At 46.3% G+C, this 23,234-nt stretch overlaps 1 protein-coding gene across 1 annotated transcript in view; it reads left to right on the top strand.

The window, feature by feature from the left end:
• The window catches only part of gmds (GDP-mannose 4,6-dehydratase), a 121,298-nt gene that overhangs the window by 89,415 nt on the left and 8,649 nt on the right, over nt 1-23,234 (top strand). The window contains exons 8-9 of the mRNA XM_079739188.1: nt 9,458-9,576; nt 9,948-10,044. Coding sequence (XP_079595314.1) covers nt 9,458-9,576; nt 9,948-10,044 — 216 coding nt within the window. The remainder of the gene's footprint in view (nt 1-9,457; nt 9,577-9,947; nt 10,045-23,234) is intronic.

Below are 23,234 nucleotides of genomic sequence, written 5' to 3'. Positions count from 1 at the left end.
GTAGTCGTCGTTAATGAAATGAGCATATTTTGTTACCCATCGGGAAAAATGTGGTCCCTCCGTCATGCCTCGTTCTCCATAAATACCCACTAACGGGTGTACGTTTGTGCCTAACATATAAACATCATGGGCTCATGTTTATAGCTCGGGGATCTTGAGCCTTTTGAATCCCGTTGCAATAAATTAGGATCTTATTTATTTATTTATTTTTTTCTCTTTTGGAAAGGTACTTTAGTGGGTGTTTCATTTGGGCCTACCCAGAAACAGAATGGTACCGTGACAATATATAAACTCGCTGGATGTAGACATGGTGAACAGAACGGGCAATTTACGCTGGACTTATTCGAGTTGACGTCACCTGGAAAGACACGTCCCACAGCACGTTCTCCCCTCGTCTGTCTGTCTGTCTCTCTGTCGGTCTGAATTCCATCAGCCTAGCTGTGTGGCAATAGAACTACTTGAACTTCTTATCCAAAGTGTTATAACTAGGGCTGGGCAAAAAAATCGATTTTGGATTGATTTATTTAAATTTAGCAATATCGATTCATAGGGCATGAACCATTATTATTATTTTTGCTCTTTAATAAACAATGCCTTAATGCAATTTGCAGTGATGGAATGTTGTAGTTCAAGTACACTTTCACTTGCAATTCCTTTCTAATTTCAAAATTGCACTTTTGAGACTTGAGACGGTTTTGTTTACAGCTCAAGTTTAAACTGTCCAATTTACAAGTTTGCACTTAAAACCTGTTGTTTAAGGTGAAGAGAAAAAATAAAGTACATTTGTATTTTGTAACACAGTTGAGCCATTTTCATTAATTAAGAGCAGATTGAATCGAATTGTGATTAATCGATTCAGAACCTTATGAATCGAAATCAAATCGATTTAGGAAATTGGCCACGATACCCAGCCCTAGTTGTAACTACAAAGATGCGGCAGTATAGTCAGGGAGAACTGTGAGGCACTGCTGCTCGGTCCATCTCACAACTGTCGTCCCCCCTTGTCGTGACTCCCCCTAGTCTCAACTCCCCCTTGACTCCCCTTGTCTATTAAGTGGCCGTATGGGCCAGCTACTCTTTGTTTGATATGTCATCAGGATTATACTTGGTAATTTTAACTCTTTTCATTTTGTGTGCATTTTTTCATCCCTATACTTTCCGCTGTAACGCCCTAATAGCCCCTCATGGGAAACATAAAGTACTTTTTGAATCTTAAACACAACAGCTCTTCTCAATAGAGGAGAGCCGTTTGTAAACAATTTAATAATTTGGTGAAACCATGTGTGAGGGACCCATTGCTGCGAGGAGTCAAAGCTCCAGACGCCAGCTTGTCACGTCTCCGCGCCAGCTCAAAAGCACTGATCCCGACCCGTTGAACTCTTCATTCTCCTCCTCTTTCTTGTCCTCCTCCTCATTCCCCTCCTCTTCCTTCTCCTTATCAGCCTCCTCCTTCTCCTCGTCCTTCTCCTTATCATCCTTCTCCTCCTCCTCTTCTTCATCCTCTTCCTCCTCCTTCTCCCGGGGGAGGAGCAGAGCTGGTGTGCTGGGTCAGAAAGGATGTGATGCGAGGCTCACCAACCGTGCGCTGGTGGTCGCGGGCCAACGCGAAATGGTCACACTGCCCGGAAGATGGACAGCCAGGGCGATGCGTCATCCCTGCGTCACTTTCCACCCATCCTCCCCCCAGGACCCAACCTCACCACACAACCCGCTTGTCTAAGCACGTGCATGTCTGTCTTTCTGTATGTGTATGTGTGTGTTTGAGTGCGTGTGTGTGTGTGTGTGTGTGTGTGTGTTAGAGTGTGTCCTAGGGTGAGGTCAACGCTTATTTATAGCCTCGTCTGTCATCGACTGACGTCCAGACAGTCTGCGTCCGACAAGGAAAAATGCATCAGTCTCTGACTTTTTTGGGTAAAAAACACAGCAAGAGAGAGAGAGAGAACGAAAGGAGGGGCTCACAAAGGAGAGTCAGAGCCGCAGTTGTCTCTAAAAATAGAGGTTCTCTGTGCTGGAGAAAAAAATATAAATTGTCCTGCTAAAAATCACAGCTCCGTAGCAGCCTCTTGGACCTCGGTGTTCCCTGAGGTGGAGCCTGGGAAAGTTAACTGTGCATACTTGCATGTCGATGTGTGTGTGTGTGTGTGTGTGTGTGTGTGTGTGTGTGTGTGTGTGTGTGTGTGTGTTTTGTGCATCTGTGTGTGTGTGCCTGGGGCCATATCACTGTATGACGTGTGCAAATGAAAGAATGAAAAAGTGTCTGTGTGTGTGTTCACGGGGGTCTGCGCCGATGTGTGACTGCGCGCACGTGTGTGTGTGTGTGTGTGTGTGTGTGTTGAGGGCCAGTAGTAGTACGGATAAGTACTTATGAGGCCTTTTAATGGAGCAACCAAAGTACAGACCGGAGTTATTTGTTTTCATTAAAACAGTGAGGCAACACCCAAGTGGCTTCATCTCGTTTGGCCTTAACGTGTAAGTCGATCGGCTCGGGTTTGGATGCTAGGAGAATTACAGAAATGTGTTTTGTGCTGATAGCTCTAGGAAGGTTATAGTAGGTCTAGTTATTCCCTTCATGACGGCATACGCCAGTACAGGTCATTGAGTTACGATGATCGACGCTGCATGTGAAATACGACCACACAACGCGTCATCATACTACGGTTTCCGAGAAGCTTAACCCTCTCTTGGACACAGCCATCGTCATCATTAACTGCTGCCCAGAAGCAGCTTTGCACATCCACACACACTGTGGCGTTGGCGTAACCTCTTGTTGGCGCTGTCCCTTTTTCCGGATGGATAATCTTCCAGGGCACCCGAGTATAACACAGACTACAGCGTTCAGCAGCTGGTTCCCAGAGACCTATGATTTTAACCGTTTTTTTCTTAAGAACAGTATTATTTTAGTAACTGACAAACTGGCACAGATTACTATGTTCAACATCACGTAATACAAACTAGGGTGTTTCAAGAATGATATTCTGGCTCCACTGGCACTTCTACAGTTGGGTCCCCTCCGAACCGCTCTACTCTGGTCTGTTTGCGTTCACTTTCAAAAACCCAACTCATCCGAAAGCCTCAAAGAGCAGTGATAATTGCGGGTTTGAATGAACCGAGCTAGACGGAGACACCAGACACGCTCCGCTGTAGGTAAGGGCCCAGAGGCAGTCGGCCGGAACGCTGTGAATACACTCATACGATCACATGATCCCAATTGAAATCTCATTGGAAAAAAGAACGGGGTCCAGGAGAATGGAACCCTCGACCAGTCCGGAACTCTCGAAACGGCGGTGATCCGGGTATAGACGACGTAACGCAGTACCCCCTACCCCTCCTCGACAGCTGACCACTGCTTTTTATTGGGTTTTAAATCTGGAATATAGTCAATAGTCTGTGTTGTTTTTGGGCTGGGGCTCATCGACAGCGTGGTTATATTGGGTGAAGGTTATGACTTAATACCCCGGGTTGACTTATTAGGTGTGGAAATGACAAGCGAGGAGGACATATGGTGTAATGTTGCTGCGTTTTGTTGTTGTAGGCCCGTTACAGTGACGAGGTTAAGCCCTGTGCACACACGGCTGTATCAGAGAAAACTAATCACTCAGAGATAGGCCGAACACGCACGTCATACGCACGTTATCGAGTACATAAACATTTTGGTAGAGGAATGATTTGATTGATACATTTGGAATGCATCTTATTTTAGGTTACCTTTGATGTGTTTGAGAGTCTTTCAGAAGTAAACAAGAAAAGCGATAAGGGAGGTATTTCTGTCTCTCTTCCTCAATAACCCTGGCTGTCTCTCTCTCGCCTGCTTGTCCTCGTTTGTACTGAAACCTGTTGAATACGAGCAGCCCTGTGTTGGCGTGAGCGTTGGCATTAGATGTGTTATTTGGCTGTTTAGAGAAGCAGTTGACCTCCACTGATCCCATGAAGCCCTTAACACACCCCGATGGCATATGTGTTTGTGTGTGTGTGTGTGTGTGTGTGTGTGTGTGTGTGTGTGCGTGTGTGTGTGTGTGTGTGTGTGTGTGTGTGTGTGTGTGTGTGTGTGTGTGAGAACCACTTAACAAAGCGACACATGCACATGTCCGAGTCTCTGCGTAAGAATGCAGTGTGTTTCATGCGCACCGTCTTCGCACAAAGAACAAAAGGCCCTTTTGAGGGAGCTGTCAGACACGTCCGCTCCTCACAATCCTGTGTTACAGTTTATCCGGCAATGTTTTCGAATGTTAAAACACCCAAACACACACACGCACACGCACGCACACACACACACACACACACACACACACACACACACACAGACACACAGACACACAGTCCACACACACCAACAAACACAAATATACACACACACACACGCCCACCTGTCAAATGATGGCTGTTCATTTCACTTCGGTGTGGTCGGAAATGTCCCTTTCCTTACACAATAATTATATATGACTGGCCGTATATATAAGTTCAAAGTTGTGTTTGATGTTTCGCGAAACTTTCAATCAACAACAAAAGTGACAGAAATGCGCATTTACAGGCACGTGCTCAGCTACACATACACCAGACAAACACGTATAACATATCTCTAATGTTTGAGCGGTAGTCTCCTCCAGTGGGTGATATCAGTGTGGAGGCCTGGGTCATTTTAAAGCTGTAATTTCAATACTATTTGCCTAATCTCAGAGTGAGATGGCTGCACATGATTGCGTCTGTATCCAGGAAGTAGCAGAGTTTTTGATGGATGTGGGGCCGTAACGCTCGACTGATAAACACTCTGTGACGTGCATGATCTTAAACATGCCACCCGTCCAATTGTAACGTCGCTCAATGTTGTGTGTCTGTGTTGGTGTCCACAAGTGTGCGAATGCGCTCGTGCGTACGTGTGTGTGCGCGTGCACTTATGACATCATGGCTGCAACTGTGATTCATTTATCTCATTATCAACGCTGTGTGTCAGGGCTGCATGGCCAGAAGGCCATACTCCACCACAGACCATAGCAGAAACACTTCCTTTCTCATCTTGTCAGGCTCTCCTCACTGGTACTTATCTTACTGCTGGCTGACAGGTTGTGAAAGCAGCGGCAGGAGAGCCTCCTCAGCTACAAATGGTCTGTAGAAAGAAGTCTCAAAGCAATAAACTACTCCCATTTCTGCTAATGGAGGTTAGTAGAGTTTGGCCATCACTGAGTTTCTGTTCCACTATATACATCAAGGCGTAAAGTTGTTTTGTTATTTCCCAACTATCTATTTTGATAAAAGGGCATTTGTTTTCCACTGAAGCAGTTGCCTGATAAAGTCATTCTTATTATGTGTGTGGGTCTGTGTGCGTGTCCATGTGTGTGCCCACATGTGTGTTTGTGCGTGTGTTAGGTTGTTTGCAGGAACATATACGTCTGTGTGTGTAAATCATGAGGTTTGCCATGTTAGCAGCCTGTGATTGGGGCTGATGGCTTTCTACTGCTGTAATGGTCCCTCTATTAAGTGTTTACTGTGAGCCCTTGCACATGTCGGAGCTGGAGACAGGCAGCCAGGGACACCGGAGAGTGAGAAGGAGCAGCCCCTCGCCATGCTGGAGACTGGACCAGGGGTCGGGGGTTGGATTGGGTACAGCCATAGCTGGTCATGGACAAAAAGTAAAAAAAATAAAGCAATGAGGTAGAAAATGTATGAATGTGCAGATGGGATCCTAAAGCGTGACCTAATACAAGTTTCACTGTTTCAGACAGGAAGTTTTCTTTTTCTCTCTCTCTCTCTCTCTCTCTCTCTCTCTCTCTCTCTCTCTCTCTCTCTCTCTCTCTCTCTCTATCTCTCTATCTCTCTCTCTCTATCTCTATTCCTCTATCTTTCTCTCTTTCTCTCATTTCTCTTTTTCTTTCTCTTCGCTCCTTCCTCCCTCTCCATCTCTCTGCTGAATCCATTGACTTCTGCAGGTTTCCAGATTTGGCAGGTACAAATTCTTTGTCTGCCACAGTGGGCTTGTTGAGAACTAGGTCAGACCCTGCTGGCAAATGTCATGGGGAGGGATGAGTGCACAGTACACAATGAGGATGTGCGTTGGATTTTCAGCTGTCAACAGTGAGAATCAGGAGCTCTGGTCTACTGCCATTTTACCTGTAATTTTTTTTCTTAGCATTCCAGCTTTAGTCGTGATAAGAGACACAAAGCAGAAAGATATGTTGTCTCAGGAACAACAAATTACTTTTGCATTCAGTTTGTGATTGCGGTTATTTTGGTTGAACTTAACATAAGGGTTTCTGTGTTGAGGTCAGAGGTGGGAGGGGAGCAGTGGTGGGGGCTACAGTCAGTCTGGGAGGACCATGTGACCAGAAGGATGGAGGATGTGTGTGCAGGACCAAACCTCAGAGCTGTTTATCTCACAGCTAATGAAGCAGAGCACCCCAGAGACATGGGGATGGGGTTGGGGTTAAGGGGGGAACTCTTGGCAGGAGTGCTGGAGGAGAGGAATGTGGGTGGTGTTGTGAGAGGGGGGGGGGGGGGGGGGGATTCGAATAAAGTGAGTTTGGCATGTGGAGATGAAGGGGGAAATTAAGAGAAAGACATAAATAATGGACCATCCCGATCAAAGCCTGGCAATTACGCTGCAGACCAGTGGCATTCTAACGATACCTCATTATTTCTGCAAAAGAAAAAACAAAAAAACACACGCACACAAAAGCAGCCCTCAACGGACAGCAGCAGGAATACACATGCTATTCATTCAATTTCTCGGGGAGAAATTAGCCCCAGCCATATCACTCGTCCCTCGTCCTAAACATTTTCTCTCGCTCCGAGACAGCCTCCTGGCCGTCCCGTCATCGCCGCGCGTCCACTCCGTCAAGCTCGCCACATTCATCAGCAAGGAGCGCGATGGCGGTGGGGCCGCAGGGGGGTTCAGTGTGGTTGGAACGCCATCCAGCAGTCAGCTCCATTACATGTTCGAATAATCAGCAAGTCACACGGTCAAAATAAGTCGTATAAACGCAGACGCGGCAGTGTTTGAGATCTCACTCCGTTCGGTAGTGATCATTAAGTTGATATGCGGACAACGGGGAGGAAGTGAGGGGGAGAACCGTCGACTCGGACCAGTGTGGAGGGATGATTTATGCCATCTTAATGTTGAGCCTAAACCACAATATGCGACGAAACCCATATTTGTTGAAGTAGTAATTGGTCAACGAAATATATCTTGCATTTTATACAGCGATTGTTGTAGTTTTTTTTTCTCCAATGCTGACGGACCGTATACACTCGGTGGCATAACATTTGCAAACGGCATGCTAACACTGAGAGAGATGTTTTTGCATCAGCAATTACCTTTGACTGTGATTCATTTTGACTTATGTTCGAAACGAAGTGGTGCCTGTATGTCTCCATCAATCAAGATATTTAAAGTTTAATATGTGTAACCTTTTTAATACAACCAGGTTTAAGTACCACAGTAAGGCTTTGGGCATTTTTCACTGCCAAGCCGGTACGGTCGCTGCATGGCAGAGGTTCAAATTACACTGTCTTGTCTGTGTAAAACCGAGGACGTATATTCTCCCTACGTCAAGGAGCCGGCTTTCTTGGTTCACTGGAGCAGGCGGGACAATGCACCTCTTTAGAAGAAGCCTTGTCTACTTCCTTGTAGATTCTACCATCTTCGTTAAATGCGACTGCATCACCTTCTCTCCCATGATGGTCAGCAGCCCGCAGATTTCACCATCTCTCCAGTAAGAACTACTCATGTTGCTACGTCATCAACACTTCTACCCAAGTCCTGCCCCTGGTATGCTGGATGCTGTCTCATCGCATTTACATGAAAATGAAACCGCCATTAGAGTGGGTGTGGAGGGTTCAAGAAGGGAAATTGGGGTGCAAAATCAAGCCTGTATATTACCTCAGTCAGTGTAAACGTGCGGACCATGGCGGGAAAAAGGCGGGTATAAGATGGGCATATTTGGCAGCGTAAAAACAACTTTTATTAGGTTGTTGGAGAATAGTGATTGACTGTATTCTTATCAGAAGGTTTAAGCTGTACTATTCGTCACCCTCGGATTGTGACAGAGTGTGAGAATCTGGTTTGTCCATCAGGGGTCAGAGTTCAAGAGGTCAAAGGGCCGTCTCTGGGGAACCTTCCAAGCAGAGCCGTCAGGTGACCCTGAACCCTCCCCTGGCAGCCCTCACTCCATCCTCCCAGAATTCCATCACTACGGCTGTGTGTGTGTGTGTGTGTGTCTGTGTGTTTGTGTTTGTCTGTGTGTTTGTGTTTGTGTGTGTGTGTGCTGATAAATTATGATGAATATGTATACCTGAGTGTGTATGTTTCCTTCTTGTGTGTGTATGTCCATGATTGTGCGCCTAGCCTGTGTGTGTGCGGGTGTACGCATGCCTGTATGTGTGTGCATGCCTTTATGCGAGTGTGTGTGTGAGACACAATCTGGGAGCACTACAGTAGAAATCCTGCAGATAAAATGTTGGTCAGTCTGCCAACCTCTGCTCTGTCCAACTGTTTCACATAAAACCAGGTGATGTGACTGAATAGACATAAACACATACGCGCACACACACACACTCACACCGAATCTGTCCGCTGCAAATTCAAGAATAGCACATAAAAACGTGCTGATGTGTTCTTGGGAGAATTGTGCAGTATTTAGGAGGATTTTATTCTCGACCATGCCCTGCCTGAACTCTAGTCACTGTGTGTGTGTTTGTGTGTATTTGTCCATCCATACGTCTGGCAGGCTGTCTGTTCCCCTCTGCCTTCGCACGGAGGCCTCTGTAATCCCGCCTCTGGTCACACCGAGAATCCGTCTCAGCCCTAACCTTCCCTTTGCTCCCGGTCCCAATAAATATCCCCGCTGGCTTCTTTTTAATTATATTCCTCCTCGGTCCGGAAGCCCTGGTCTATCAGCTTTCATTGGTTATAAAGGCTAAGAATAATAACGGGCCTTTTTGGAAAATATAGACAGTGACAGCTACACGTTGGAACTCACTCACTGATGATGATTGGCAAATGCAGTCATTCAGCGCTGAATAATACCCTAAGCTGCTAACTTAACTTGCTGGCTGATTCTTTAATGGTATAACAGTGTGTCCTTGTTTGCACACTTAACTTTGTGTGTGTGTGTGTGTATGTATGTGTGCATGGGACTGTTGCTGTGTGTGCATTTGCATGTGTTTTGGTATTTCTGTGTTTGTGTGTGTGTGCGTGTGCCAACGGGGCAACAGCGGGCCTGTGGGAGGGCCATCATCCCGTTCCCACGACATGTGTCCCATGAGCCCCTCCTCGTGACGTCAGTGCAGAGGTACGGACGGACAGCCCTCTCCGGGGTCGGAGGTTCACTTCCTGTCTGTCAGGAGTTGGGAGTCGGGCCCCCGTCCAGAGTGGAGCTCGTCTCACATCTGACTCTCTCTCTCTCTCTCTCTCTCTCTGTTTTGTTCCCTCACTCGCTCTCTGTCCCTCCACCTCTCTTGCCTGCAGGCTATGTGGCTGATGCTGCAGCACAAAGTACCGGAGGACTTTGTCATCGCCACGGGGGAGGTGCACAGCGTGAGGGATTTTGTGGAGAAGGCCTTCCAGCACGTGGGCACGACAATTGTGTAAGTGCATGCGCACACTCATACACACACAGACAGTGCTTTTCCCCCCTCCCAGCTACTTGACCTTTGACTCTCCCACCTTTCCTCTTCTGTCGCCCTATTCAGGAAGCGCTCCGTCATGTTGACATAAGCTACTATCTGTTGCTCCTCACATTAACCTGTGTGTGTGTGTGTGTGTGTGTGTGTGTGCGCGCTCACATTCTGAAATACAGTATGTTTTGTCTTTTGGAAAACCTTAAAATAATAAACTAAATGTCAGCAATGGGAAAAACTCATTCTCTCCTCCCCCCATCCTGTATCTCTTTTTCTTTATCTCTTTTTTCTCTCTCTTTCGCTCTCTCGCTCTCGCTCTCGCTCTCTCGCTCCCTCAGGTGGGAGGGTGAAAATGAGCAGGAGGTTGGCCGTAACAAGGAGACAGGAGCCATTCTTGTGAGAGTCGACCCCAAATTCTTCCGCCCCACTGAAGTGGTGAGTCTCCCATGCTGCACCAATGTGGACTCGTCGTGTACTCAGATCACTTTGTTTCTGTGGCTTTCGCAGCCCATGTGAATGGCGTGCTTATGTTCTGTGAGACACCATGGGTAAAATAATCGTCAAATCGTCTAAAATACTCTTGGTTCTTCTTGAACTATAACAGCTATGGTGAATGACTGAAATTGCCGGGTTTCTCACAATCTCTGCCGTTGGCTACAGCTGGTGCTGTGCACATTTGTGATTGGGAGTGACAAACCTGCAAAACAATAGGCCTTCCATAACCCAGGAGCCAGAAAGAGGTCAACTGGAGCCAGGGCAGATATCTAATTCATGTGTCCTTCACGTGTCATAAGTGATTAGCGAAGTATCTTGTTTAACATCTGTTTCACTTGGACACTTGACTTTATTTAATCTTTTCTATCTTTTGCTTAGTTTTCATAACCATAGATCACTGAGCCTAAAATAGCAGACAGTGAACTAATGAATGAAGAAATTAATTAATTAATGATATATATTTGGAGGAGAGAATTTAGCATCCGAGCCTTTTCTGGAGAACATGCTGGGATATTGATCAATGCATTGGACTACTACTGGTACATTTTTACATGTGTAATTACAATCCTGGGCCAGACCCTCATGTTATGGAGCCCCACTGTGAAATGATGGGTGCTGTGAGAGCAGAGTCACGTCGATGCCCTCCATGCAATCACCGTCCCTCGTATAGACTTTTAATGACAAAACATCCATTCAACCTGACGCCATATTCCATGTTCTCCCAGGGGGCATGTATTTTTGGCTGTATCTCCCTGGTCATCTCATTTCCGCTCATTATGGTCTGGGCCCATGACGCTTTATCTATCATTCATAGCGGATCCAGGCGGCCAGCCACCGGCCTCTATTATGTGGCTTCAGACCGGCCGAGACTAGCCTGGCAGCAGAATAATACACGCTGTATCCTGCCAGACGGCACCCAGAGAGGGGGATTTATTGATACTTTTATTTAGCTTCAGCGCACAACATGTAGCGCGTGTCTGTGTACTGGCTGGCAAAGGGCCTGTGTGGGCGTTTAGGCTAGGGTTGTTCCGTGGGCTCTGACATCAGTATGAAGCAGACGAAGCGGCCCCTCTGTCTGGCTCATTAGCACGACGGGCGACCATGTACGAAATATTTCTGTTCATGTCTTGTGTGCTACCTAATGGTCCCTCGAGACCGTTGCGTCGCCCCTCTTTTCTGACCTCTGTGCATGGTTTAGGATCCTCAGACATTAAGCATGGGTGTCTGTCATCACCCTGGACATATGTGTGTGTGCACGTGCGCGTTGGTGTGTGTCTGCGTTTGTGTCTGTGTGTGTGTGTGTGTGTTAGGAGAGGAAGGGGGCAGGGGGGCTGGAGTGTAGGGTTACCCCATGGTGTCGCGGCCCCAGCTTAGCTGTCAGCTCTCTGCGTTTATAATCAGGAGCTCCCAGTGCCACGGTCTGGCCTCCCCGGGGGGATTAGAGAGGAGGCTGGGCTGAGTGACGGAGGAGGATTAGTGGAAGCTCCCTGCTGACTGACTGCACAGAGCACTGAAGGGAGAGGACCGGGGGGGGGAGGGGGTTAGCTAGTTGCTAGACACACCTGGCTGTATTGGCCGCAGAGCTGCCGGATCACGCTTGTAAAGCATCCTGTCCGTCTTACGCTCGCTAAACCTTGCAAGCCTACCTACAGAAACTAGAGCTTTCCATGCAGATGAAGGGTTCAGGTACCGTTGAACTATTGGTTTCATCCAGTTTCATCCAAATGCCCCGCTGTTGATTGTGAGCTGATTGGTTGTATGCTGAGTGATACGATCGCAGGTTTCCTGCTTCCCTGTGATTTGCATACTGTTCGCTGAGGTCTGGTGATGTTCCTTATAAGACTGAACCGTGTTGACAGAAAGATGTTTTCTTTGCCTTTGCGCCCGTGGTTACTTCAAAGGTGAAGGTGAAGTGCTGCTAGAGTGGGTAACTCTCTGATACTGTATGCCTCCCGTTGGTCCGGTGTTATCAGGCTGTGGGTCATTGTTTGGTGAAAAGCCAGAGAGAAAGAGAAGATCTGAGGGGCAAACATAGGCAAGCTAAGACTGAAGGTCAAGCTAACACATTGCATGGCATGTCACTGTTTTCCTCCTGTTTCTCTGTTAGGGTTTAGAGAGAATGAGGAGTGTTTAACCTTTGACCCCCCTCAAGACAGGAAATGAGTGATACAATGCTCGGCTCAGCATTGTTTCGCCTCTTTGAGTGGAAGTGCCTGTCATCGATAGTGTGTGTGTGTGTGTGTGTGTGTGTGTGTGTGTGTGTGTGTGTGTGTGTGTGTGTGTGTGTGTGTGTGTGTGTGTGTGTGTGTGTGTGTGTGCACCTGTTTGGGTATATGTGTGTGCACACACTCTCATGTGAATGTGTGTGTTTGTGCATGAAGGTGCAATTAGTCTCCTGCTTAAATGAAGTGGATATGACCTTTAGAAGCGTGTATGTGTGTGTGGGTGACTGGGTGGGTTGGTGGGTGGGTGTCGGGCTGTCGGGGACTTTTGCGTGAACGTATCATTTGAGCACTGGTCACTGTGAAAGGAGGCTGCCCCCGGGTTGTGTGCTAATATATGTGTAATTCATCATTAGTCCTGTCAGTGTATCTGTCTGACATTCGTCTCCCCACCCCTGAGGGCCGCAGGGATCGACCTGGGGAAAGAAGCTCAGGTGTATTTGGCTAGTGTGTGTGAGTGTGCACATGTGTGAGTATGTGTGTTTAAATGCCACATCACCATGTGTGTTCTTCTTTATGTGTTGCTAAGCTGTGGGTTTATGTACGAAGTTAACCCCCCCTTTGAACAAGGGGGAATTTTTTCACCCCGGGTTTGACTTTTAGTGAAGTGTTTGACCTTTAGGAGGACAGTTCTAAGCCGGTGAAGGATGTGCACTGCTTTTGTTTCAGTCAGCCAGTCTGCACACTGTAACACGGTTACTGCACAAAGTAAGATCTAAACAATATACCCAATATTTCATACAACAATAGACTCTACATATTTTGAAGGAAGTGGCGATGGTCTACTTGTAAGATAAGCCATTTGTGTTTATCTGTCATAGAAAATACAGTGTCCATCAATGTCCCAACAGCCCCTTAAAGTTTTGTTTTTGTGATTCTTCAAATTGTTGAAATAAATATGTCTGTGTGCATTTACAACCCAATCCCTTGTTTTGACTGAAGTCACTGGGCTCCGGCACGCCCAAAGTAAGCTTCATGGGTACGTGGTGAACTGAATAATGGCACAATTGTTTCCTTGAGATATCCATGCACTTGTTATAATTGCAGGGCCTTGTGGTTTAAGGCTCCCTGTCAATCAGTCAAAGTCAAAATTGCCTTGAATGTAACTGTGGCCTGAACATGTCAATTTGAGTCTTGTGGAATGAGTTTGTGATCAGGGCTGTTTGTTCCCATTGTGCTAGTGCTCTACCGCCGTCAGTCTGAGTAGTTGCCCCGCGGCTCTGCCGAGGTTTGTCTCCAGAATTAGGTCTGGAGCAATAGTAAAGTTTGTAATCCAGCTCATTATCCCTGGATCGTTGATGTCTGCAATTGCTTTTGAGGCCCAGGGAGCCATGGATGTTGAGTCATTATCACATGATAGGCGTAAAGGAGGTTTGACTTGCGGATCACCTTCTGATTAACTTAACGTGTAAGCGTTTCATTCATTCGCAATATTAATTTAGAATACAATTGAGAGAGTAATACTAATTCTCTGGGAATTATCCATCAAAGAAACTGAAATAAATTCAGGTTCAACTATGTGGGAAAGATGTTTGAGCGACTGGTTTGTTTCATAGTCCGTGCACAAACTCCTGTGTGTGCTTCGTGCATGCGCTCTGCACGAGTGGTATCTCTGCACTAATGCAGCCCAGCTGACATATTTCCAAGTTCACACGTCACCCAGGGGAATAAACTGTTGCAAGATGACGGACAGCACTGCAGGTTTTCCACCTGGGCGGGAGGGGGAGGAGGTGGAGGAGGAGATAAAGGTCCCATGACATGCCACCAGGTGTGGTTGGATTAGCCGTTACACATATCACGTATCTATCCGTCACACATCTAGGTGGACACGCCCACCTGTGATGTCATAAGGGGCAGATTTCCAAAACGGCTTGTAACGGCTAATCACACAACACCTGGTAGCATGTCATGGAGCCTTTAAACAAAAAATGTTGTCTATTTCTGTAAAGATTAAAGTTTTTATCTGTAAAGCACTTTGTAGCTCTGTTCGGAAAAGCGCTGTATAAATAAAGATTATTATTATTATTATGATTATTATTATTATTTTGTCTCTCTCCCTGGCTCTCCTTCCTACGAATCCACCGGTCATTCCCTCACCTCACTCTGCCCTTTGTATCCTCATTCCTGTTTCTCTTGGGTGAGGCCACTGGTAGCTTGTGTGCACGTCCATAAATCAGAGCAACAGTTGGCTTATCTTACCCTTTTACTCACCTGGCCATACCTGAATGTAATGATACCCAGCCTGCTCTCCCAGATAAACAACCACAACCCCGTCTTCAACCCTCATGACCCTATTGTGGTGCATGCCGGTATGAATTCTTCTCGGTTCTTTTCGGCCGTTCTGTTTTTTTGGTTGACACTCCAGGAATTGCCAGTATGGAGTGAACCTGTCGCAACAGTGAATAGCGGTGGTTATAAATGGACATTGCTTCTTACTCAATTTCCCCCCCGGGGATCAATAAAGTATTTCTGATTCTAAACCTGATTGGCTGAGCCAAATTAAAATGAACACTGCATGACAATGGCTAGCCAAATGTAAACCATTGTTCTTACAATCTTCAATCTTTACAAATGAAGGTACGGCTGTCCTTGTCCTCCACCTTTGTGTTACTTTCATGTGCACATAAACAACTGGTTTGTGAATTTGGGCTAATCTTTATCGTTTTGATCATGTACAGAGAGCGGAGACTCCAAACTTCAAAGGACAAATAAACCCTGGGCTTATCTCTGCCCATTGCACTTCTGCGTGTCCATCGAGCCATCTACCGCCTTTTGATACACACCGTGTTATACATAAGAATACCTGTTTAGCTACAGCTGTTTAGCTTTCATGTACCAAGTCAATGCCTTAAATGTAAGTCGATTGTTAATCAAATGTACTACATTTCTATATAAGTGCATAGTTTAGAGCAATGGAAGCCAAGATTCCCTGGATCTAACGCTTGCTTACTTCATACCACTCAGCTCATCTGCTCTTCAGATTGTTAAACAGATCAATTATCACGTCTGTCTCGTAGGTGACGGGCGAGGGAAAATCAGACGCTCTCATCACCTCTAAAAATAGAACTGTCAACATGACCCGCACCGGCATTGCTCAACTGCCAGTGTTGGACAGCACTGAGCATGGGCATGTGTGTGAAAGTCTGACGGGGCCTTTTGTTAATCGACTTCCTATCCATGCCTGACATATCCATCATTCTCGGGTGCGATGTGCGTAACCTGTAGTCCTCTGACTAGTTCACTGGAAAAAGGCGTAGACGTCTCCAGCCCTCTCGGCTGAGGAGCGCAACAGACAATGGCCCCAGTGATCCACAGAGAAGGTGAAAAACAGTGGCTGTTATGGCAAACCTTAATGATAGGGAGAGTCAACCTGCTAGTTTGGATGATCAAGTTACAATGGCGGCACGTCTGATCTCTCTTCCAGCCACTTAAGGCTTTGTGTCACTGAGCTAGTGAGTAAATTAAGGTTTTAGTGGAGCTGGCCTGACCTGTTGTACAAAGTAGTTGTAAAGTTATCGACGGATTACAATTTATTGAATCCCTGGATGAGGCTGTCGCTCAGGAGAGAAGGAATGGATGTTATGTTTTCTTAATTTATTTTTGTTTAGATTTCCTCATGTGCTGATCATCATTGATCAGCCTATCATATCCTTTTTCATAAGACATGTTCAGGACCCGTTCTTATATATATATATATAGGTCAGAGGCCATTTTGTCACTTATAAATGATCAATCTTTGAGGTCTTGGTTGCACTTACACTTTTTATAGTCCGATCAAGCCAGGACGCAGAAACAGACTGTTCTGGACTGTCCCAGATCGGATCTTGCTCACATTGTGATCCAATGAGCTGGACCACTTCCTGAGGTGGTCAGGCTTGCACTCTCCGATTGCATAGGCGTGTGAACAGCAATCTAGGCACCATATGGGCAGACTACTGCATTAAGACCATGCCTACACGGAGCCTGCAAGGATTATTCCTCCTCTCCTCGGCAGCTGTACAATGATAGACACACTGGGACTCATACCTGGGACCGCGTCTTTAGTGACCTGCGTAACACAGAGCTAATTCACTGCTTAAATATCTGTCTTTGAATTTACACATATCTTTTTGACAAAAAAACTACCATCAAAAAGCATAAGCTGGTATTGATATGTTTAAAGTTGTGTAATACACCACGACAGCAGTGCTATTCTTAACCCATCCCCATTTCAGCAGATTTACTCTACAAGGAAGTATATTTGTGGGGAAAATGAGATTTAAACACAGACCTGGGCACAGCGTTTGTAATCACGTGTTAAATTTGTTAAATGTGGGCCTATGTTATGTTTATGTAGTTGAGGCTTCATTGGGCTTCAGCTTTTATCTTACAATACATTTTGGTATATGCACACAGATACAGTGAACAAAACACAGTGCTTTCAGTAGGGAGTAGGCTGTTAGTAAAGTCACTTATGGTGTTAATTTTCAGTTTATCCCCAAGGCGGGCCCAAAGACCTCATCATCATGATGAACTTTAATCTAGGGTGGCTGACTTGCATGTTGATTCAAGGGCACACAGGCACAAATAAAGCAAGTTCATGCATAGGAACAGGAAGAGTAAGTAGAAAGAAATTTTGCAAGTAATTTCATGATATATGGTCAACCCTGTACCGAAGTAAATTGGTACAAGCCTGTCCTCTGTGAAGATGCAGTGCTGCTTTATAAAGCCTAAAATATGTCAGCCATTTTAGGGTTTCCTGGTATTAGTGTGCAACTGCCTTTCCTCTCCAAGCTTCTGACAGTGAGCCCATTCAAGCCATCACAGGCTTCAGTCAAACCACTGCCGCAACATGTTCTTAATGGACTCGGATTTCATTAAAAGCCTTCTCCAAAGCAATCTATCACACACTCTGACCTGCCAAGACGCTGACCTCGAAAGTTTACTTGAATGGAAATGTAGATGCTGATTGCAGTACGTGTACGTTCAGAGGTATTCACCTAAAGACATCAATCGTCATTCAAGTTATAAGATGGTGTTCCCTGTCCATTTGGGGTCAGGACAGGAGTGAGCAATCATTATTTTTACACTGCTCTATGTCTCTGGCAGTGGTGCAGCTTGAGGTAGAGGCCGAGAGAGGGGAAGCCAGGGGGGCTGAGTAGGACTGCTGACTAGCACTCGGTGCTTCATCTCTGGGCTGAGGCAGACAGACCTCCGGCTGAACCACAGCCACTTTGGAGAAAAGGCTGTGTATGAAGCGCTGAGGCAGCAGTCCTGGCCCATTTCACTGGGTGGAGTTCCCAGAATTGTACCGTAGCGCCCGAGACGAGAGAGATGGCGCTGGTATACAAGCCAGTCCAATGTTACTATCATACACAACTGTGACAAGCACGGCGAAACCGGTTGACTTGTTTTCCCAACGCAGCGCTTGTTTGTGGTCTGAACATCTGAGTTTCATTTTTCGTGATTAAGTATGTGTGATCTGCCATTAGTCCACAAATTTAAGATAAAAGTCTTTCACGCTGGATGCCGGTGAACACGCGAGGTTCCGAGATTCCCCAGATTCCTGGGTAGTTAGCAGTGAGGCGATAAGAGGAATGGCTAGGTAAGATGGCCCCGGGTGCTTTGACAGCTGTTTCTCTGAGCTGATACACGGAGGTGAATGTTTGAGCACTAGACAGACATAAAGAACCATGCAGCTTTTATGAGCACTGCGATTTATCCGCCAAACAAGCTTTGTTGAGCTTTGTTGGCCTAATTTATGGCACCTGACAGATGAAGGCGGCTATCAGTGCTGCAGTTTCGGATGTTTGGCAGCAGCCCATGGGTACTTTCACTCTCGGAAAGCATAAAATATTAGCACAGTTTTAAAAGGAATTGGGTGTCCTTTCCAAAGATGGTTCACTGAAAAGCCATTTAGGTTTTGCCTGCCTGAGGTTCAGCGCTCTGGAAGGGTTCCCATAAGCATGCCGTTGAGAAACATCGCTCCGCTGAGATTGACCGGAAAACAAGATACATTTACAAAAGTTGAACATTTTGTCTCAATATTGACAGTTTAACTTGCAGTCTGTCAGGAAATATTCTGAGGATGGAATAATACACTAAACAAACTGTATGTGGAAACCCGGTCGGCCAGGGTCACGTTTTTTGTTGTAGTATTGCTGGGTGTTACATGTCAATGTCGTTAAAATACTTTTTTACATCTGGAAAAAAGCAGTTTTCATGAAAATATACATGTTTTATGTTTGAAAACCTTAAATATGGTGAGGGTAAATGCATGAAAGTAAATGCCCCGCCTCTCCCTAGTTATTGGTCATTTTGATCTCAGTGCTCAGATTTCCATGGGCTTGGTTATCAGATGAAGCAGGTTCCTGACTTCCTGTGTAATGTTGATGAATTCCCCTGACACATACACTCACACACACTAGCAAACTAACACCAACACACACACAAAAGCATGAACATTAGCTAGTAACATTTAGTTTTAGTTCAATGTTTTTGTGAAAGTGTGACTTCAATTTCATGAAAATGTGAGCCCCTGAGTTAAACCTTAACAGGTATTAAAAATATATATATTTTTAACTAACACCAACTAAAGATTTCTTCAGTGAGAGATGGATGAAATGAAGGTATAAACAGGCTATTGGACAACATCATTGTCTACACCACAAGTACTTCCACGTGGTTCACTTTTGTTGTTGTCGTTGTTAGGGTAACCCTCACAGCACCTACATGTCAATGACATGACGCTCCTACGGAAGGTACAACAGCTTTGTTATGACCACGGCCCAAAGTCATGTCCCCATAACGTGGTGTGAGAGTGGCCCCTGAGGGCTCCCGAGTTGTCGGCCAACTTCTTTATTTTTTTCTGGCCCTTTTTCCTCTGGCCCTGACGGATACCACTCCCTTTGCCACGCGTGAATTGATGTGAATTGGGACGGCAGGAGGCTTTAACCCCTGGGAAAGGATCTAGCCGAGAGAGGGCTGAGAAATGAGATTGACCTCTGACCTTTCAAAGGTGGAAATGTGATCCTGCTATCTCCATTGTTGGGAGAGGAAGGTGGGGGAGGGGCGGCCCCACCACGCCACACTACTGATAAGAACTTCCTGTAGGTAGGGGCTATGGTATGACATGTTAGTCAGTGTCAGAAATGGACGGCTGTTACACTACACTCTAATTACACTAATCTGATTTTAAGCTTTTTTTTTCTGTTACGTTTCAGTTTATATGATCATTATTATTTTTTGCTTATATTTTCTGTTACATTTTAGGTTATGTAATTCTTTTGAGGGATTGGGGTTACATAAATCTGAAACATATGCACAGCACTTGACTTTGAATGACAATTCCCTTTTATTTTCATACACATTTACTCCACAGCACCCCCTCCAAAGGGCTGATTACGCACCATCCCTCTAAGCCATAGTCATAAACAAAAATGTCAATGTTAACATACCACAAACTATACCAAACACTCATACCAAACAATCGGAGGCTAATCAAGATGTACAGATATCATCACACAGTAGCCGTCGTTCCTACCTTCCGCATGACTGAAGAGACGGCGTCGTAAACACCTGTTGTGTTCTTCAGTCTGCCTTGCTTTCATTTCTATACAATCCTAGCATGTGAAGGTTGCTATTTCTAAGCCACCATTCAATTTGAGAGATGATGTAAATGACCTAATGCTTATCTAGCGAGGACGCATCTATGGCCTGCCCAGAGGATGCAAACCAGCCGGTCACGTGTGACCACATAACCAACCAGTGGAGATTGAAATCCCGTCGGCTGAGAAACGGTTGCCTGACACAATTTTCCTCGTAAATCCTGTACATTTTTCTGGCAAAGTCCCCTTTAGAAATGGGGCCTTATTTCAGTGTGTTGTGTGATAATTTACCACCTGAGTTCGGGTGGCGGCCTAATCAGCCGTGCTGAACGAAAGAGGGTGGGGGGGGGGGGAACCATGACACTCTGCATTTACGATGATGTATAGTTTAATCGGACTCAATCGTTAAAGCTTGCTGTAATGAAACCATAAAAAACAACGCACTGGCTGTGTGCCACTGGAGCTCAGTCGGGGGAATAGCGGGTGTAAGCGGAGAGCACGCTCCCAGCCTTACCTGACTGGCTGTGCTCTATCACACTGGGGCGTCTGTTTGCCTGCAGGATTAAGCAGCCCTGTCTGGTACCGCTGAGCAGAAAGTAGCAGAAAAATCTCGGACTATGTGCAAAAGATTGGATGCGAGGTGAAAAAAGTGTGTGTGTGTGTGTGTGTGTGTGTGTGTGCATGCGGCAGTCTGGTATTTCCTGAAAGAGTTTCCTCCTATCGTCAGAGCGGAACCACCCCGGGGCCCCTCAGCGGTCCAACCTACAGACTGACCCCGTGCTGCTCCCTGAGAGAGAGAGAGAGAGCCACGTTGGATTGCGCGGAGGTGTGGAGATGTTAGGGGGTTGGTGAGGGGCGAGGGGTCTTGACAGAGAGGGTAACAGGGAATAAAAGAGGCTGTTATTGAGGAAGGAACATGTGGTGTACCTGAGCCAAGATGATGTCTCTCTGCGTCTTTTCTGCTCAAGGCTTATGGGCAGACTTCCAGAAGCCCGGGAGTCTGTAGGTCTCTAGAGTTTGCGCACTCACCCTTCTCCCCTACATATGAAATTAGAGGGGTTTTGTGTTTAGCTATTTTTGTGTGGGTCAGGGTGAAGGATCCGCTGGTCTTCAATGCCCCTCCTTCAGCTTTTTCCTGGGTTTGGAGTTTTTATTTTAAATTTGCGACGGGATGGAGACGGAGAGATGAGCATCCAGAATCACAAGCCAGGATTCCTGCGGTGTTATCGGCCCGCCTTAATCTGCAGCGCGCCTGACGAGAGCAACCTGCTGAGGGGAGGAGAGCGTCCTCTGTGGGCCCTCCTGCCTGACGCTAGGTTGGCTGTGGTGGAAGGGGTGGGTGGATGGGCTGGCTGGTGGGTGTGCCATGCATGTCCTCTAGCCCCATAGTCCCAGCTGGACCTGGTTAGTCCAATCCGTGTGGTTGGAGGAGCTCCTTAGCACGGGCTGTCAGATCCACACGAGCTCCCCCAGAAGTGGTGAGGAAGGTGGGGAGGATGAAGCTACCCAGGCCCTGGATCCTTGAGCACTACAGTAGAAAACAGTGTATAGAAAGGTGTGAAGTAGAGTAGTATAGAATAGAGAGCAGACTAGAGAGGTCATACAGTAGAACGCAGTGTACACAGCGGTGTGAGATAAAGAAGAGTAAAGTAGAGATGACAGCACAAATGTGGCTCCATTTATATTCAACATGTGGCCGGTTGTGCTTTACTAGCTATCTGTCATCGGAATTATTAACGACTCCCTCGAGTAAGGTAGCCCTGTGTGGTCCCTCGACTTTACAATAATGGACAAGCTAATATTGAGTCAAATCAGGACTTTCTTTTTTCTTCTTTTTTTTTACATTCTTCCTGGCAGGAGATTGTGGTTTTCCTCAGTCTGAAGGGCCAACTGATTAATACGGTCCACTTGAGATGATGTCACACTCTTCTAGTGTCTCTGTCTTCATTCTAAGTGGTAAAGAGCAAGAGAAGGGAAGTGTGAGGAGGGGGAGAGAGAGCGAAGGGGGAGAGGAAGAGCGCGAGATGGGGGAGAGAGGGCGAGAGAGAGAGGTGTTGGAGGCCGAGAGTAAAGAGCTTTTAGAATGACAGGAAGGGCAGGAAGGAAGGAAGGAGAAGAGGAAAGTGAGAGATGTGCCAGCCCCCACAGAGCACGTCTTGTGTGTGCGTCTCTGTACATACTAAAAAGCACCAAAAAGTGATAGATTGATGCGGTGATATTCAACCGTGCTCCCGTAGTCGTAGTATGAGTGTGAAATCTTTAGAGAGTTTGTGTGTGTGATTGTGTGTCAATGTGCTTGCACGCCTAGTTTGAATTATATGTGTGTGTGTGTGTGTGTGTGTGTGTGGGGGGGTGGTGTCGACCAATGTGTATTACACACCTCCTTACCAGCATAATGTGTTTGTGTTTGTGTGTGTGGACCATAGCCAGGGCAGGCGGTTTGTTTGGGAAAGCGCAGTGCGATGCAGTGTGTCCCCCTGGCTGGTGGGGCTGGTGTTTCCTGCAGTGTAATCGGAGTCTGTAGTGGAATGTGTGAACCACATCTGAGTCCACTCTAGCCCTTGCCTCGCGACTCACTCAGCAGCACTGCACCGTAAACAGCTTGCTGGAGCCGTTGCTAGGTGGAGCTGGAGACGTAGCCGGTGTGGCTGGAGACGTAGCCGGTGTGGCTGCAGCGCTGCAGTTGACCGTAGTTGATGTACCGCCAAATGACACTGCTAGATTTATGTCCTCCCTGGAACATGTATAGAAGAATGTGTCAATATGTTTTGGGACAGAACTAAAACCAAATACATTGGTATTATTGTGGTAAGATCGTGGTAATCCTGAGTTAATTTTCCCCACAGTATTTTGAACGTCTACCTCTCCCACACATTTCTCGATTTAGCGAAGTGTGTGTGTGTGTGTTTTTGTGTTTGTGTGTGTGGGTGTGTATGTGCATGGGGGTTTAGACTAAGGGGTTAATTGTAGTGTGACCTCGCTAATGTCTTTCCCTGGCTTGTTATCTGATTGGGTAATTAATTCTGGGCTCACTCTCCTCAGTCACTCTAGTGCTCGCTTGCTCTCTCCCACACACAACTCACAGACACCTCACACACACACACACACACTCACACACCACACACACACACACACACACACACACACACACACACACACACACAAACACACACTCCTGAACTTAGGAACCCCCCACATTCCTGTAACCCTGAAGCTGACCCATCACATTACTTTTTTAGATTTTACTTTACTCTCTCTCTCTTTCTCTTTCTTTTGAGTTGTTGTGCCCGACTCAAACATTTTCTTGGTTCTTGTTGTTGTC

This window comes from Pollachius pollachius (assembly GCF_949987615.1).
Source record: "Pollachius pollachius genome assembly, chromosome: 7".
NCBI lineage: Eukaryota > Metazoa > Chordata > Actinopteri > Gadiformes > Gadidae > Pollachius > Pollachius pollachius.
Note: the sequence above shows the minus strand (reverse complement) of the source record. Positions and strands in the feature narration are given on the sequence as shown.